At 34.3% G+C, this 19,236-nt stretch overlaps 1 protein-coding gene across 1 annotated transcript in view; it reads left to right on the plus strand.

Moving 5' to 3' along the window:
- LOC102734915 (TBC domain-containing protein kinase-like protein) overlaps nucleotides 1-19,236 on the plus strand; it is a gene marked incomplete at its 5' end in the record, with an annotated part of 153,706 nt that overhangs the window by 46,543 nt on the left and 87,927 nt on the right. Inside the window, 2 exons of the mRNA XM_081813128.1 lie at nucleotides 7,209-7,245; nucleotides 8,327-8,488. Of these exons, the coding sequence (XP_081669254.1) occupies nucleotides 7,209-7,245; nucleotides 8,327-8,488 (199 nt within the window). The remainder of the gene's footprint in view (nucleotides 1-7,208; nucleotides 7,246-8,326; nucleotides 8,489-19,236) is intronic.

The following is a 19,236-nucleotide window of genomic DNA, read 5'->3' on the forward strand; positions in this document are numbered from 1 at the left end:
AGATGGCTTCATAAGACCTCAGCCCTTTGGGTTGTTAAAATACATTTTTTATTACAAAAGTTTCTGGACTGTTACTAAGAATGATCATTGTAATTCCTATACTGATGACTGATACATCCTCTGCCAGGTGTTTTATCCATTAACTAATCTTCACCTAAACCTAAAGGTTTAAAGAGATATATAACTACCAGATCACAGAGTCTAGAGTTTCAAGAAAATATGTGAAAGTATCTACCACTGCTAAACAACAACAACAAAAACCTGCTAGTTTTTAAGCATTCTTTCTTGAGTGGCTAGATATTTATTTCCCTAATTCAGAGAGTCATTATGAGGTATCAGATTAATGGTCAACGTGTATTTTATAGAGGTAACTTAAATGTAAACATACTTCTGACTTGAGGCAAACAAAAAATACAATATGCTCATAAGAAGCTAGATTAAGAAAATCAACTAGAAGGGACTCCCTTTTATAATAATAATAATTGTATTATTTAAAATATAATGAAAATAACAATTTTTATAATACATAAAATAAGTAAAAATAGAAACTAAAAATATTAGGAGAGACAATGTGAAAATATGTAAATATACATTTGACAGAAGATTCCTCCAGAGTTTATAAGAACTATTTCTATTTTTTTTAATCTTTTACATTTGTATACTTTTACAACTATTTAAGCCATAATTTTATACTTTTCAAAATCAAGTTAATGAGCTTCCGGCCTTTGTTTTTCCTGTTGATAGTTGTAATATTCATATTACTAGGCCATTTGTAAAGATGTCCTGAAGTGCTAAATATCACTATTCTTTCTTGCTATAGCTAGGGGGCAGTATTTACTCAGCTGACTCTTGGTAGACTACCACTAGGCCAAATAAAGCAAAATAATATAATGATCTGGAGAAAATAATTAAAGCATGTAGGATTTTTTTTTCATTGGGTTTCAGTTTCCATCTTTAAATCAGGAAAAGCTAATAATATTTCTAACTTAATAAGACTAATTTTATATATTTTTTATATTTGCAATAAAATATTTCATTATTTAATTGCTATTTTTTAAATTAAAACCTGAACCAGCCTAGTATTCAAATTATGTTATACTGCTGTCTTTCTCATATATTAGACTGCATTATGAAGATGTACCAATATCCTAAGAAATTATTTAAGATTAAAATATCAGTTAAAATTTTAAAGGGAAGAAATAAAGAAAGAATAAATAACAGGCATTACCATTTCACAGAATATATTAACTATTTATTTACCTGACTTTAGTTGGTAAGAGATGACTGGTACTGGGGAGCACCTAGGAGTTATTATGTATTAAAGAAATGTTTTCAACTTGAATTATTACTTTTCAAATATTATTAGAATATGCTTCATTTCACTTATTTCTAATAACTTTTTATAATTGTTGTCAAAGTGTAAGTATATAATTCAGAATTTTAAGTTTGGTGTTGTTTAAATACTTTCCACTATTTAATATGAAGGATATATAAAACCCAAGGAAGATTAGCTAATTTCTCATTATTTCATATTTATTGAAAACTTCTCAAGAAAGTGTATAATCTCATTTTTGGATCTTTTAATCTATCCTTTCAGTTATCTTCATTATATTTTCAACAAATCTTTGAGTGCCTATTATGTGCTGCCCTTTTTCCTAGGCCGTGGGTATGTCAATGAAAAAAAAAAAAAAACAGACAAAATCTCTGCCCCCATTGAATTTATATTCTAGTGGGGGATAGACAATAAAAAAGATAAATATACTATGTGATATGTTGGGTAGTGGTAAGTACTAAAGAGGAAAAAAAACTAAAGCAGGGACATGAATGTAAAGTACTCAGATGTAGAGGAAATTGAATTTTTTAATAACATAGGCGAAGGGATTGGGGGGATGGGTTAAATAAGGGATGGGGGTTAAGGAGGGCACTTGTGATGAGCACCAGGTAATGCATGGAAGTGTTGAATCACCATATTGTACACCCGAAACTAATATAACACTGTTAACTAACTGGAATTAAAAACTTGAGGGAGAGGAGAGAAAGGGTGGGGGGGAGGAAGGGAGGGAGGGAGGAAGGAGAACAGAAAAGGAAGGGGAAGGGAAGGGATGGGAAGGAGCGAAATCAGGGAAAGCCTCATGGAAAAAGTGACTTTTGAATAAATGCCTTAAGGAACTGAGGGAAAGAGCAATTGAAGCAGAAGCAATAGCAAGTGCTAAAGCCCTCAGGAGGTGTAAGCATGCCAGGGATGTTGAAGAAGCAGCCAGGAGACCAATGTGACTGGAGCTCAATGAACAAGGAGGTGAGAGTCAAAGAGGACCAGATTTTACATCAAAGCAGATTTCATAGTTAAGACTTGAGCTTTTACAGTGTTGGAAAGCCACTGGATACTGTTGACCAGAGGAATGATATGTTCTGATCTAAACATTTTAACAAGATCATTCTGGCTGTTATGGTAAGAGAAACCCAAGGAAGAACACAGATAGAACTTAAAAAGGTTAGTCATGCACTATTGTAATAATCTAGGCAAGAGTGGCTTGAATCAGGAAATTAGCGGTAGGGGTGGTAAGCAGTTTTTACATTCTGGAATAATTTTGAAGGTAGAGCCAGCAGGATTGCTGGTGGCAGATGTACAATGTAGGAGAAGGAGAAGTTAAGAATGATGCCAGAATTTTTTACCTGAGCAATTAGAACAGAGTTGCTCTTAACTGAGATTTGGAAGACTATACTTAGAGCACAAATTTTTGAAGTAGTCTCAGGAGCTCAGTTTGGGACATGTTTTGTATATCTGTTAGACATACAAGTGGAAATGTCAACTGGCATTTAGACATGTGGGTTTGAAATTCAGGGGAGAGGCCTGGGATAGAGCTATAAAAATGGGGGAGTCCTCACACTGTATGTAATCATTTGGAGAAAATAGAAAAGAGGAAAAGTCCAAGGACTGAAAATAGGGGATGCCAATATTTAAGTCAAGGAGATGAAGAAGAACCAACAAAGGAGATGGAGCAACAATCAGAAAGGTAAAAAGAAAAATAGATGAATGTGGTATCTTGGAAGTCAAATCGGAGAGGCGGGTTGAGAAGGTAAGAGTAGTTAACTATGGCAAACCCTGATGATTGCTAAAGAAGAACTGAGAAGGAGAATTGGCTATTAGATTTAGCAACAGGGAAATCTTTTATGACGAAGATAAGAGCAGTTTTGGTGGTGAGGTGGAAGCAAGAACCTAAGTGGAATGAATTGAGAGAATATGCAATGAACATCTACTGCCCTTAATGAACTATAAGCTCCTTACAGGCTGGACCTATGTTTTGTTCACTGCTGTATCCTATCCATCAGAGCAGAGAGTGAATTCTCCCTTACTCTGTCTTCTATTAATATTACTAATAGAAGTATTACTTCTGTTCTATTTAGACCTCCAACAAATTGCATAAGGCCCACTCACATTAGGGAGAACAATCTGCTTTATTAAGTCTACTGATTCACATGTTGATCTTATCCAGAAACACCCTCAAAGACACAAGCAGAATAGTGTCTAACTAATAACTGGACACCCCATATCAGTCAAGTTGACACATAAAATCAACCATCGTAAGAACCATTGACTTTTTTGGTGATTATTGATATGGCTGCCTTTAAATCTACCATTTGCTATTTTTATTCTGTCTCATCAATTCTTTGTTTTCCTTTTCCTTTTTATCTGTCTTCTTTTAATTCATTGGATTTTTTTTCTGTGATTTTATTTTATCTCCTTTGTTGACATGTTAGCTATGACTCTGTTGTGTTTTCTTATTGGTTTCCCTAGGATTTATACAGTGGTCTTCAAACAGGCAGTTTTGCCTCCCAGAGGGTTTTTGGCAATGTCTAAAGACATTTTTGACGAAACTGGGTGAATACTACTGGCATCTAGTGGGTGGAGGCTGGATTGCTGCAATAATCTGAAAATGCAAAGGACATTCCCAACCAAAAGTTATCTAACCTAAAATGTGAATAGTGATGAAGAAATTCTGGTTTATATTATAATTCTTTAACTTACCACCATTTGCTTTCAAGTTATATTATACCACTTCACAGATAGTACAAATACTTTATAATATATACTTCCATTTTCCCCTCCCAGTGTTTGTGTTATAGTTGTCCTAAATTTTATTTCTACATATGTTATAAACCCCACAATAAATTACTATTTTTGCTTTAAAGAAATTACTATTTTTAAAGATTTTTTAAAAATAAAAGTCTTATATTCAGCCACATACACATTTACAATCCCTGTATGTCTCTTCATTCTGTGTAGATCTAGATTTCCATCTGGTATCATTTCCTTTCTGCCTGGAAGACTTCTTCAGTATTTCTTTTAGTATAGGACTGCTGGTGATGAATTTTTTCAGTTTCTATGTGTGTGAAAGAGTCTTTATTTTACCTTTTGTCTTCAAAAGATATTTTTGCTGAGCATACAATTCTACATAGATTTTTTTAATACTTTAAAAATGTTGCTACACTGTCATTTATTGGGCACTGACAAAACATTTTTTGAGAAGAATCTTCTCATTGATGCTCTTACATAATGTGTGTGTGTGTGTGTGTGTGTGTGTGTCTAGCTATGGTGTATAAGATTTTTCTCTTTACCACTGATTTTGAGGAATTTGAGTATGATGTGCCTTGGTGTGGTTTTCTTCATGGGTCTTGTGTTTGGGCAACTTGAGATTATTGGATCCTATTAGTTTTTAGTTTTCACCAAATTTGGAAAATGTTCAAGCTATTATTTCTTCAAATATTTTTTCTGTCCCCTTTCATATTTTCTCTCTCTCATTTCGTATCTCTAATAACATACATATTTAGCTGATTGAAGTTGCTCACTGATGCTCAGGGCTGTTTTTTGTTTTTGTTTGTTTGTTTTTGTCCTTTTTCTTCCTTTGTTTCATTTTGGGTACTCTCTATTTCAGTGTTTTCAAGTTCACTAATTTTTTCATCTGCAGTGTCTGATCTGCTCTTAAATCCCATCCAGTATATTTTTTTATCTCAGACATCCTACTTTTCATCTCTAAAAGTTTGATATTTTTGGTTGTTTTTTTTTTTTGTATCTGCCATGTCTCTACTTAACATAAACCTCCTTAGCTTTTTGAACATATGAAATATAGTTATAAAAAGTATCTTAACATCATTGCCTGGTATTACAAACGTCAGTTCTGTGTGCATTTTGATTGAATTATTTTTCTCCTCATTATGGATCACTTTTTTCTGCTACTTTTTACTACTGGTACTTTTTTTTATTAGATTCCAGACATTATGAATTTTACCTTGTTGAATATTGGATATTTTTATATTCTTATAAATATTCTTGAGCTTTATTTTGGGATGTAACTAACTAACATTGAAACAATTTGATCCTTTCAGGGGTGCCTGGGTGGCTCAGTTGGTTAAGTGACTGCCTTCAGCTCAGGTCATGATCCTGGAGTCATCGAGTCCCCCATCAGGCTCCCTGCTCAGCAGGGAGTCTGCCTCTCCCTCTGACCCTACTTCCTCTCATGATCTCTCTCTCTCTCTCATTCTCTCTCTCAAATAAATAAATAAAATCTTTGAAAAAAAAAGAAACAATTTGATCCTTTCAAAGCCTGCTTCTAAGGTTATTAAGTAAGACCGCAGCAGCGTAATTTGGAAGCATAATTTTGCTAATATTACTAAGGCAATACTCTTTTGAGTACTCTACCCAATTACTTGTTTATTATAGGTTTTTTGTTCATTTATTAGTTTGTTTTTTTATTCTGACTGATGGTAAGATGAACTATTCCTGGCTTTGTGTGAGCCTGGCAAGTTTCCCCTCTGATCTTTTGAAGTGATTCCTTCCCTACTTTGTGTAGTTTCCTCATACAATGCCCTCTTCACTCTGTGGGAAAACAGATGTTAGCTTGTTACTGAAGCTGAAGTAATTCAGTTAAGATTCCTAATGGCAAATAATTGGCTTTGATCAGGAGGGTAGAGGTATTGTAATATAATTTATGTCATGTCCTTTAAAGAAAGGAAAACTAAAAAATAGTGATGAAACATATATTTACTATTTCTAAACTTAAATTAAGCTGAAAAGTTTGGATTTTGTTATATTTTATTGTTTTCTACAATCCATACTCTTTACAGTAAAATCACATACCTTTATACTTTTCAGTTTTCACTTTTATAATGTTACTTGAAAGAACTGTCTATGTGTATATAAATGATCCTGTGGAGAGCAATGAGCTTTATTTCACATACAGTACTTAGATTTTAAGGTACTGTATAATTATACCTAGGGTTCTTGACCAGCATTTTGATGGCATAAATACTCAGTGGTGTGCTATGCAAAGACATGTGCAACTCTACTCATAAATTCATAATTGATAAGTGCTGAAAGAATATTTAAACCCTAAAGGTAGTACAGAAATCTTTGTCTAATGGTAGACTGCATTGACACCCAAAGTACAATAAAATTAGAGCTTTTTCAGATTTTTCTATAAATTATTGATTTTTGATACCTGCTACTGACAAAAGAGATTTTACTCTACTTTTAGAAATTAGGAATGATTTCTCACTTTCAGGATGTCAAAAAATTAATTGAAAGTGTGTGTACAAGTGTGTCTGTGTGTGTGTATGTATTTATTTTCATTCCTCGACAGTGAACTTAGGAAAATAAATTTGTCACTCAGCTGAAGACCCATTTCATTTCAGGATCTCATTACTTTTATTCTGTTACGAAGTTTCCTATTAATTTAGAGAGTGGTAATAGAAAGCCTATGCTTCATAGTACCTTTTTATGAGACATTTTGGACATTTTTCAAATACCATCTTAACAATTCTCAAAAAATACTAAGGGTAACTCCATACTGATAAGGACCATTAAAATCCCAGAAATATTTTTGTAAAAATCTGAAAGTATACCCTTGGAGTTGGCTTGCTAATATTGTGTTTGGGTTAGACGTTGTCTTGAGTATTTTCTTTGATGAAATGAAGACATTCTGTGGAATAATCCTTGGCGAAAGTGTCATCTGCAGCATTTGTAAGAGATAATATTATTTAAAAGAGTATTTGTGGTAATAATATAATTATTGACATTCACTCTTATTTTAATCAGTGGAGTAGACCAAAGCATCGAATATTTTTTACATTCAGTTTATTAGTAATCATTGTAATTATATTTTATTTCTTCTTTATCCATCCCTGGAACCCCTTTCCTCTTCCACCCATAGCTCTATGCCATCCCTTGGTTTCTCACAATGTTTACTCGTAAGTATCATTTTCCCTTTTCTTTCAGTATCGTATTAGTAAAAGGACAGCTCCATTCTTCCCCAGTATATTATAGTTACAGTGATATTAAACAGATATAATTACATAAACATCCTTATGTAATTCTAATGTAATAGAGTTGGGTAGGGAGAAATTTGAATTGTTTTGACTGATGAGTATCAAAAAGAGTATTGCATAGGATGAGTGTTGCATGGTGATGTATAGGATGCCTATCTTACATGTCATGACATTCATACAATCTCTTCCCTCTAATGAAAAAGAAATTAACATTAACTATAGTACTTACGTAGAGTTTTTTGGAAGACAACTTTTACAAACCAAATGAGACTCAATTTTTAGAGATCCTCTAATAGCTAATACTTTTGCTATTTCCAAACCTGGAATTCCTCTAGAAATAGATTATGTGGGTATATAATAGTTTAATCAATGACAGGTATTAATATGGTGAACATTCTGCTTAAATGGGTACAAATGACAAATGGAATACTATATTTAGAGTAGATCTGTATGCATTGGCCTGGAAGGATATCCACAGTATCATTAAGTGTAAAAACTAAAGTTGCAAAAAATGGGATAAAATTTTTATGGGAACTTAATAAAGCAATTATTTAGAATGCATAATAAAAATGTTACAATACTCAATCTAAAACAGGACTAAATTTCATCTAGGTAAATAAATTTATGAGAACAGTATAACAAGAAAGTTCTAGGAAGAAATATAATGAATGAAACAACTATACCAGGATTGATGATGGAGGTTAGAAAATGTCATCTATTTGACCAATCTGATTATCAAATTTTAAAGATACCTTAGGAAGCAATAAATATTGTATGAAAACAGTTCTATAAACATTTAATGAAGCCAAACCAAAAATAGTGTTTATGAACATTTTATAAAACCGAATAAACATTTTATAAAAACAGTTTGGTAGTATTTGTTCTTCAACAGCTTTGACCATAAGGCATTTGTCATATGTCTAGTAAAACAGCTTGTTATTGTTTTAATTTGTTATTTTGTTTTTTATTTTAATTAATATATTTATATTTTGTTATTTTACAGATGTATTTCCACTGCACAAAATTTTCCACCTCTGGGATACCTTACTCCTTGGGAATTCCTCTTTCCCATTCTGTATTGGAGTAGCAATTCTCCAGCAGCTACGGGACCGGCTTTTGGCTAATGGCTTTAATGAGTGCATTCTTCTCTTCTCTGATTTACCAGGTACAGATATTTATAAATAGAATCACTAAATGAAATGTAATTATAAGATAAAGAGGCAGTCTTATAGCAATTTGCAAAAATAATCATCCAAGATTTCAAAATCTCTTCTTGAGCCTTGACTTCCTTCTCTGGATTCTCTCTCACTCATATACTGCCACATCTGCTGTTCCAGCATTGTAGGTACAAACCTGGGTCATACTAGATGGCTGTGGTTTACTTTCAAGTCAGTGATGCCACCAAAAGGGTAAAAGAACTGGGCGCAGTAACATATTTGCCTTCAATCTTAGGATGGGCCTGTTTATCTTCAGCTGATAGAGTCAATAGGCTACTTGGTTAGGTGTTTAAGAATCTATATTTTCACAAAGATGTAATCCACATGGAACTTTGCTCTCTCCTATCCATAGCTGCTTACTAACCATTTGACAGTTTGAGGAAAGGAAACGCTGTGCCCTTGGGAGGGCACATAACACTCCTAGGAAATTCCATGTCATACAGTGCGGGATAGTAAGTTAAGCTATATATTATATTCACAAGTGAAGAGTTTGTAAATCTAGGTGTCAAAAGCTAAGTGTGGAAATAGGAAATACAACTATGGTCTAAGCTTTGCTGCTGTGGTTGCAAAGATGAAAGTAATGTGATTACCTAAGATATAACAATCTGTGGAACTAAAAAACTATATTTTTGCAGAAACCAAAACGTTTTTCAGGTAGAAAAATTCTACTTTCTTCAAACAGCATTTCATTGGTTCCAGTCCTTCTGCTGAGTTTATTGTTTTTCATAGTTTTAGGCAGGCACAAGTGACTGCTGATAATAAATGCACTTAAAGTTATCCAAGAGATAAATTTGCCTAAAAAACAAAGAACAAAAGAAAGGGGGGCATGTGATGTAATGAGCACTGGTATTATATACGACTGGTGAATCATAGACCTCTCTCTTGAAACTAATAATACATTATATGTTAATTAATTGAATTTAAATTTTAAAAAACGATTAAAAAATAAATAAAACCTCAAAATAAAGGGTACCTTAAGATTACACATCTATTAAGCACTCTCAAGAGAAATAAGAAAACTCCTACCTACCCTGATTTTTATCTTTATTGGATGATCTATATTTGGTACTTCACTGTCTCTCTGTTGTTGAAATCCTCATCCTTTTGGGAAAATACTAACAAAAATGCTTGGAATAATAACAAAAATGCTTGGATTTATGTAAAATTTCTCCTTCCTTCTTTCCCCCAAATTCAGAGTATTGCCATCATCTAACTTATCAAACTTAAGTTATTTTTTTATATGAACAAATAATAGTTCAGTTCTTATTTGTTTCTGGGAGATTCCTTTTGAAAATCAAATTATCTATTTTTTTTTCTTTTGGCATTGAATAGTAATAAAGAAGCTGGTTTCACAAACTAGGAACACTCTCTTGTACCCTGCAATGTTTCGCTCTCATTCCCAACTTAAACAGAGGATGATTAATTAGGATTAAAAGAATTTTTCTGGTCAGTTCTAAAATAAAATCAGAAATGCTGATTGTGCATTTTGAAATCAAGCAAATTTAATGCCTTTCCAATTTCATACATAAATGCACCGTTAAATACTGATGAAAGAATCTGTTGTCAGATTGTATAGGCATATTAACAGTAACTCAGCTTGTCCATTAAAATAAAATTATTATTTCTCAAATCAGAAAATAAGAACACATTTGTTAGGACTGACTCGTTGAAAAGGTAAACTCTACCTACTTTGAAAATAGGATGCCTTCTATTGATGTGAATTGCCTTGATCCTTAGCCATTATTCTGGCTCATCATTTGCTTGGTTACTGTATATAATTCCTGTTGGGGAAGAAAGAAATTATAATAAAAATATGACTTAAAAAAAACAGAAGGGGTCTAAACGTAGACCTTGCCCTAAAGTATAGCCGTGTTTTATTTTTAATCAAAGGACACTTATTTGGGATGTATTTCCTAAGTAGATCTAAAAAGATGTTGAGCTTCCTAACTGTACTTGATGCTTGAAGGAACTGGAAGCGATCATGGGAAGTCCTAAGAAGTGAATCCAGATTAATACACACAAACACACTGAACGTGCCTTTTCTAAGCAAAAATTATGTGACATAAGCTTGGAACATATTTAAAAGAAACAATCTTTTTAAGTCTACAGAAAAAGGATAGGCTAACTCTATATTTCACTTTAATTCTTGAGACAAACTTTGTAGATAAAGACAGGATAGGATCAAACATGGATTTGAACTCACTAAATACGTTGTACTTTACTGAAATTCCCATTCAACTGAGTTTAAAAGCATAAGCAAACAGCAAATTTAACTAAATTCTTTGCTGAAGCAGATTGCTTCAGACCATCTATTGACAGTAACAGGATGGAAACACTACCCAGTTGGTAACATTGTGAACAAATAGGGTTGCATTTTTTTTTTTTTTTAGTTGTCCTTTCTAGTTGTTTCTTTCTACAAAGAGACACTCAGTAGCTCTAGTTGTTAAGAGCATGGACTGTGGAACCAGATCACCTGGGTTTCACATCCTGGCTTTGTCAGTTATAGCTGTGTGACCTTAGAGTCATGACCTAACCTCCTTGTTTCCTTAACTCTAATTACATGAGAATGATAATAGTACCTACCTCATAGGTTGTTGTGTTAAATAAATATATCTAAACAACCTAGAGCAGTACTGGCACAAAGCAAACACGATGTAAGTGGTTATTTTTATTAATATTGTCATCATCATTATTATGCTTTTTTTCACTTTTCCATTCTATCATGACAGGCTTTCCTATTGGTGGTATAAATGCAGCAATCACCCCATTTGGCTCTTTCTATAAATTATTAAAGTAGATATCAATCATATAGATCTCCTTGTTAGCAAAAGCAATTGAGAAATTACGTAAGAAGTCAAGTAAGCCTTCTATGTTGAGCGTATATTATGACTAAGAAGAATATTTCCTTTCATTGCTCAGAGACAATGTAGTATAGTATATAGACAGCACAGGCTTTGCAGTCAAGACAGATAAGGGTTTAAGTCCTAGCTCCGCCACACACTGCCTGTGTGAACTGGGAAACTTTCAGTGCAGTGCTCCTGCTGAAAGAGCTGTCTGTAGGTAACATAGATGTAGGTTCACATCCCAGTTCTGGCACATTAATTTCTGCTTTAGTGTTACGACGAGCACTAAAGATAATATACATAACATACCTGACACAAAATCCAATACTGAGTACACAGTATGTGTAACTATTCTTTTAAAGTATATGTAGCATTTAATATTTTAAAAATACATAAAGAACATGTAACATTCAATCTCTGTAAGTCCCCTCTCCTTTCTCCCTCCTTTGCATCACTTTATACTAACTCTTTAATTCTTTTTTTTTTTCTCCAGTGGTTTTCTTTTTTTTTTTTTAAAGATTTTATTTATTTATTTGAGAGAGAGAGAATGAGAGACAGAGAGCATGAGAGGGAAGAGGGCAGAGGGAGAAGCAGACCCCCTGCTGAGCAGGGAGCCCGATGCGGGACTTGATCCCAAGACTCCAGGATCATGACCTGAGCCGAAGGCAGTCGCTTAACCAACTGAGCCACCCAGGCGCCCTAACTCTTTAATTCTTGAAGAGAGAACATAGCAAAAAGATACTATTTTTGCCAAAAATTATTCCCAAATTCTATTCCCTTGTAATAGATTATATAGTGGGATGTTACCTTCTGAGGAAGTACGAATGATGCTAGAAAATGTTGCTAAAAGTTCTTGACGTGTGTCATTGTAGTACTAAGGGAGATAAATATGAAAGCAGTACATTTGCCATTTCTTATACAGTCTAAAAATAGCGGCAAGGTATTTTTAGAAGAAATACTGAGATTTTCATAGTGCCATCCAATACTGGATATTGGCCACTGGTGTTATGAAGACAGTTTCCAAGGTTACTACCTTTTAAGCTCAATTACAGGATGATGTCTGTCAGACTTCATTCTATCCTGTCTGATATTGTTCTGCTATAGTGTCCATCTGAATTGAACTAAGAAATGGGAAAGGAGCACAAAACAAGGACAAATCATCCAGAAATATTATATAGATAAATAATGGTGTCAGTAAAGTTAAACCCCAGTAAATGTGGGCTTGTGAAAAATACCATGTTTAGAACAAAAAGGGAAGGCAAGAGTAGACTTACTTTTGGGAAACATTCAATAATATTGATCTATGAGACTTAGCAACTTTGCTTTAATGTTTTTGAGTTGTGAAGCATGTAAAGTGGATGAATTGGTTGTCAGGAAATTTTGACCACTTTCTGTGAGACCTTAAGATAAGTCATTCATTCAACACATGTCTAATAAAAACAATTATATGACAGACACAGTTTTATGCACTGAGGTCATAAACATAAGGATAAGACAGTACCAGCCCCATGGGATGAGGAAAAAGCACTGGAGGTTTAGAACGTAGCATAAGGATGACACAGAAGTGTGCAACTGTATGACCATCTAACTTTAAGTAGGATACTAATAGAGGGTAGGATGACAGATAAAGATACTGGAGTGAATGGACTGGGATAATAACACTGATGATGGTAATAAAAATTGATGAAATAGAGTCCTGATTATGGGGACCCTATATGATATGCTGAGGAATTTTGGATTTATTCCATATGCAGTTGGAAAGTGTTAAACAGAAAAGTGACATGATTAGATTTATATTTTAGAAAAATGATTCTTGGTGTAGCGTGCAAAATGGATTGGACACTTCTAAAATGCTATGTTTCCAAAGAATGAAAAGAGAGCAAGTGGCCCGAGATAAGTTCAAGAATATGGTAAAAGAGTACCTATTGATCTTTACCACAATAATTTACATGGCAAAGTCCTGAGAGAATTTTCAGATGCTATCTCTCTTTGGCACCTACAAAATCTTAGTAAATTGGTCTCTCACTGCACATTTCTTATGTTTTAGAATCCTCTTTTCTCCTTCCTACACTGCTGGTGGGAATGCAAAAAAAAAAAAAAAATCCTCTTTTCTAGTAATAACATTCTATCTGTGTGTTCCTTGGACTACAGATGATACTCATTACAAACAATGTTAAAATGTGAATCCGTGAGTTACTCAAGATTATTGGGTTTTGAATCTGTGCTTCTCTACCGACTATAGTATACTTCATCTCAGTATATTAAATGTTAGTAGCAGCAGTTCTATCAGCCTGAGGATGTCAGGGAGTACTGTCCTTATGATTTACCTTGTAAAGAATGCTTCATAATAAGCATATTCAATTCCATTCATCTTGTTTTCTGTTAGTAAGATAAGCAACTGTATAGTTGTTTGTTCAGCAGTGAAAGTTCTACTATATTATTGTTGAGATGTTTTCATGTCTTAGAACATCAATACTTAGAATACTTCTCACTTTCTTCTTATAAACAATTTGTGTCAAAAATATCTATGGTTGAGGGCGCCTGGGTGGCTCAGTCGTTAAGCGTCTGCCTTCGGCTCAGGTCATGATCCCAGGGTCCTGGGATCAAGTCCCACATCGGGCTCCCCGCTCTGCGGGAGGCCTGCTTCTCCCTCTCCCACTCCCCCTGCTTGTGTTTCTGCTCTCGCTATGTCTCTCTCTGTCAAATAAATAAATAAAATCTTAAAAAAAAAAAAATCTATGGTTGAGATAGGTAGATTAATAGGTTGCAGATCACCCTTATGGTTTTGGATGTTAATAAGATTATTCAAATGTTCTAAAATTTTTAATAGATAATAAATGATGCTATGTAATTGAACAAATGGAATATAACTCCATACCTAGCCTCTCCATTCTAGTCCAACTGAAAATTTTACACAAAAAACTTTATAGGAAAAGAAGATACAAAGACCTTGTGCTTCCTCTTTTTGTTTGTTTCTCTCAATATTTAAACATATTTTTAATTGATATAAGATTTATAGACAGTGAAATGTATAGGTGTCAATTGTACAATTCATTACATCTTGACAGTAATAAATATCTATGTAAACAACACCCTATTCAAGATATAGAATATTTGAATTACCCTAGAAAATTCCTTCATGTCACTCCCCTGTCAGTCTCTACTCCCCTGTTAGCAACCACTGTTCTATTAATGTGTATGGGTTTTATCTGTTCTTGGCCTTTCTGTTTTCTCAACTGTGTCTTTTGATAAATTGATACTTTTGATTTTAATAAAGTTTATCAGTTTTTTCTTTTATGGTTATATTGTCAGGGGATGGACTGAGCTCAAGCGGGCTGATAGCCAGCTGTTGTAGTAGCCAATTAAGAAAACAAACCAAAATTAAACAGTCAAGTCTATATGCAAGAGGCTAAACAGAAGAAAGCACCAACTCCTCCATGTTTTATTTTTCCACATGGAATAGTGGAGGGTCAGGTGGATCAGCACAGACCTGGAGGTCTAACTACCAAGGGAGCCTGGAGCAAAATGTTCCTGCAATCTAATGGACCTGGAGGCCCAGGAAGGGTGGAGTGGAAACAGATTGGAGTAGAAGAGTAGTACTTAGTACTCAATTAGAGTGGAGGAAATATCTTCAAGTTCATCTTCCTCTGATAAAGAAGTCTTTGAAAGGTATCTGAAGAAGACCTCTGCCAAAGGCAACTGATAAAAGACATCTGTGTTGAGGCTTGGACTAGGAATGTAGATATGTGTAGCAGCATGGTCAGCCAGGGAGATCTGAGTCCTTGACAGCAACTGCCTTCAGAGACTACAGTGCATTGGTACAGTGCGCTGTACCAAGTCTGGTGTGAGGAAGGCAGCCTTCTCTCATGAGGCCTCCAGTTAAAGCATTTGTAATTGCCTATGGTTGAGCCTGAAAAATCATTTATGGATTTTTATCCAGAAGCCAGAATCCTCAAATAGTGTACCCTCCCTAAGAAATGTTTACCTAGTTTACCTACTCCAAAATCATTAAGATATTCTCCTCAGTTTTCTTCCAGAAGCTTATTTTAATTTTCATGTTTTGGTCTATGATCCAGTTGAATTCATTGTGTGGTATGATTTTGATATGGAGGTTCATTTATTGTCCCATATATTTATTCAGTTTTTTCAGTTCCTTTTGTTGAAAAGGCTTTCCTTTCCCCATTAAATTGCCTGAGTTTTTGTCAAAAAAAATCTACAACAAAGCTGGTGGTAGTTTGATTAGGGTTGCTTTGAATCTATAGATCAGATTTAGGTGCAATTGCAGTTTTATCAATATTGAATCTTTCAATCCATGAACATGGTATATCTCCATTTATTTAGGTCTTCTTTAATTTCTCTCAACAATGCTTGTAGTTTTAAGTGTGATATTTTGCTTATTTTTTATTTTATTTTATTTTTTTTTAAAGATTTTATTTATTTATTTGAGAGAGAGAATGAGATAGAGAGAGAGCATGAGAGGGGGGAGGGTCAGAGGGAGAAGCAGACTCCCTGCTGAGCAGGGAGCCCGATGTGGGACTCGATCCTGGGACTCCAGGATCATGACCTGAGCCGAAGGCTGTTGCTTAACCAACTGAGCCACCCAGGCGCCCTTCTTATTTTTTATTAAATATATTCCTAGGTATTTTATGCTTTTAATTCTATTGTACATCAAATTTTTAAATTTATTATCCAATTATGTCAATAATATACGGAAATTCAATTGAGTTTTGAACCATGATAGCCTTCAAACTTGCTAAATTCATTTACTAGTTCTAATAGTTTTGTAGATTCCTTAGGGTTTTTTTCTAAATGTAAAAAACCATATTGTCTGAGAAGAAAGACAGTTGTATTTCTTCCTTTCCCATTTTTATGCCTTCCTTTTATTTTTCTTGCTTCATTGCACTGACTAGGACCTTCAGTCCACGTTGAATAGAATTGATGAAAACACATCTTTGTCTTGGTTCACTCTTAGGAGGGAAAAAAAAAAAGCATTTGATGTTTCACCATTAAGCTTTATGTTAGCTGTAGATTTTTTATAAATGCCCTTTATCAAACTGAGGAACTTCCCTTCTTTTCCTAGTTTGTTGAGAGTTTTTATGATTAATGGGTATTGAATTTTTGTCACATGTTTTTTTCAGCATTTATCGTGTTAATCATATAGTGTTCCTCCCTTAGTCTCTTAATCTGAAGAATTGCATAATTAATAGTCCATTTTGTTAAACCAACCTCAAATTTCCAGGTGTGACAGAATAAGAACTATATATTTGGTTTCTTCCCCCACTTCCTGACAATAGTTCCTAAAACACTTGTAATTACCTGAATGACAGAGATGCTAGGAGCATCTTTTATTCTAATATTTGGTCCTTGACTTTGGTTCCTGACTCAAAGGTCCTAAATCCCTTGGAATTTCCTAGGTGATAGGGCAGCAGTTTATTTTAATGAGATAAATCTTTGTGGGCTCCTAGAGAACTTCAGGATAAGAGCTGGTAATCAGAAAGACCAAGCCATGATCCCCTATCCTCCTAGGACAGGAGAGGAGCTGGAAATTGAGTTAGTAATCACTCATGCCTATGTGATGAAGCCTTTATAAAAATACCTAAAGAGTTCAGAGAGATTCTTGGTTGGTGAACATACCCACTTGCTGGGAGGTTCACCTCATCTTCACAGGGACAGAAGCTCCCACACTCAGGGTCCTTCTGGACATTGCCCTATATGCCTCTTCATCTGGCTATTCATTTGTATCCTTTATAATAAACTGGTAAACTTAAGTGTTTCCCTGAGTTCTGTGAGCTGTTATAGCAAATTAACCTGAGAAATGGATTGTGAGACCCACAATTTATAGTCAGTTGGTCAGAAGTATAGGTGACAACCTGGGACTTGTGACTGGCATCTGAAATGGAGGCAGTCTTGTGGGACTGAGCCCTTAACTTGTGGGGTCTGTGCAAATTCTGGGTACTTACTGTTCAGAATTTAATTAAATTGTAGGACATCCAGCTGGTATCCAGAGAGTTGGAGAATTGGTTGTTGGTATAAGAGAAAATCCCTCACATTTGATATATCAGAAATATTTTGAATAGAGATAAACTTCTAAAAACTGAATCTTCCAAAACTGAATCAGGGAGGAATAGAAAATCTGAACAGACCAGTTACTAGTAACAAAATTGAATTATTAGTCAAAAAACTACCAACAGAGGCACGTGGGTGGCTCAGTCGGTTAAGTGTCCGACTCTTGATTTTGGCTCAGGTCATGATCTTGGGGTCGTGAGATCGAGCCCCATGTCAGGCTCTGCACTAAGTGTAGAGCCTGCTTAAGATTCTCTCTCTCTCTCAAAACAAAAAAAACTACCAAGAAAAAAGTCCAGGACAAGGTGGATTCACAGGTGAATTCTACCAAACATTTTAAGAATTAATACCTATTCTCCTCAAACTATCCCAAAAAATTAGAAGAGGAAGGAAAGCCTCCAAATACATTCTGCAAGACCAGCATTACCTTGATACTAAAAGTAGACAAAGACATCACAAAAAAAAAAAAAGAAAAAGAAAACTACAGACTAATAGCCCTGATGAACATAGATGCAAAAATGCTCAACAAAATATTAACACACCACATTCAACAATATACTAAAAGGATCATTCACCACAATCAAGTAGGATTTATTTCAGGGATGCAGAGATAGTTTAGTATTCACAAATCAGTCAACATGATACATTAGCAAAATGAAGGATAAAAATCATCTGATCATCTCAACACATGCAGAAAAAGTATTTGACAAAATTCAACATCCACTCATGATAAAAACTTTCAACAAAGTACGCTTAGAGGGAACATACCTCAACATTATAAAGGCCATTTATGAAAAGCCTACAGCTAACATCAGACTCAATGATGAAAAACAGAACTTTTCCTTTGACGTCAGGAACAAAACAAGGATGTCCACTCTCACCACGTTTATTCAGCATAGTACTAGAAGTCCTAGAAACAGTAATCAGACAAGAGAAACAAATATAAGAGACATCTATATTGGTAAGGAAGAAGTTAAACAGTCACTATTTGCAGACATGATATTATACTCAGAAAACCCTAAAGACTCCACTGAAAAACTATTAGAAGTAATAAACAAATTCAGTAAAGTTGCAGGACACAAAATTAATACACAGAAATCCATTGCATTTCTCTACACTAATAAGGAAGTAGCAGAAAGATAAATTAAGAAAACAATCCCATTTACAATTGCACCAAAAAGAATAAAATACCTAGGAATAAACTTAACCAAGGAGGTGAAAGACCTGTACTCTGAAAATGATAAATACTGATTGAAGAAATTGAAGATGACACAAACAAATGGAAAGATAGTCTCTGCTCATGGTTTGGAAGGATTAATATTGTTAAAATGTCCATACTACCCAAAGCAATCTACAGATTTAATGCAATCCCTATCAAAATACCAACAGCATTTTTCACAGAGCTAGGACAAATAATCCTAAAATTTGTATGCAACCACAAAAGACTTCAAATAGCCAAAGCAATCTTGAGAGAGAAGAAACCCAGAGGTATCACAATCCCAGATTTCAAGATATGCTACAAAGCTGTAGTAATCAAAACAGCATGGTACTGGCACAGAAATAGACATACAGATCAATTTAAAAGAATAGAGAGCCCAGAAATAAACCCATGCTTATATGGTCAATTAATCTACAACAAAGGAGGCTAGAGTATACAATGGGAAAAAAGTCTTTTCAATAAATGGTGCTGGGAAAACTGGACTGCTACATGCAAAAGAATAAAACTGGGCCACTTTGTTACACCATACACAAAAACAAACTCAAAATGGATTAAAGACCTAAATGCACTG

This window comes from Leptonychotes weddellii, chromosome 2, assembly GCF_054177405.1.
Source record: "Leptonychotes weddellii isolate Sample4059 chromosome 2, ASM5417740v2, whole genome shotgun sequence".
In the NCBI taxonomy this organism is placed as follows: Eukaryota; Metazoa; Chordata; class Mammalia; order Carnivora; family Phocidae; genus Leptonychotes; species Leptonychotes weddellii.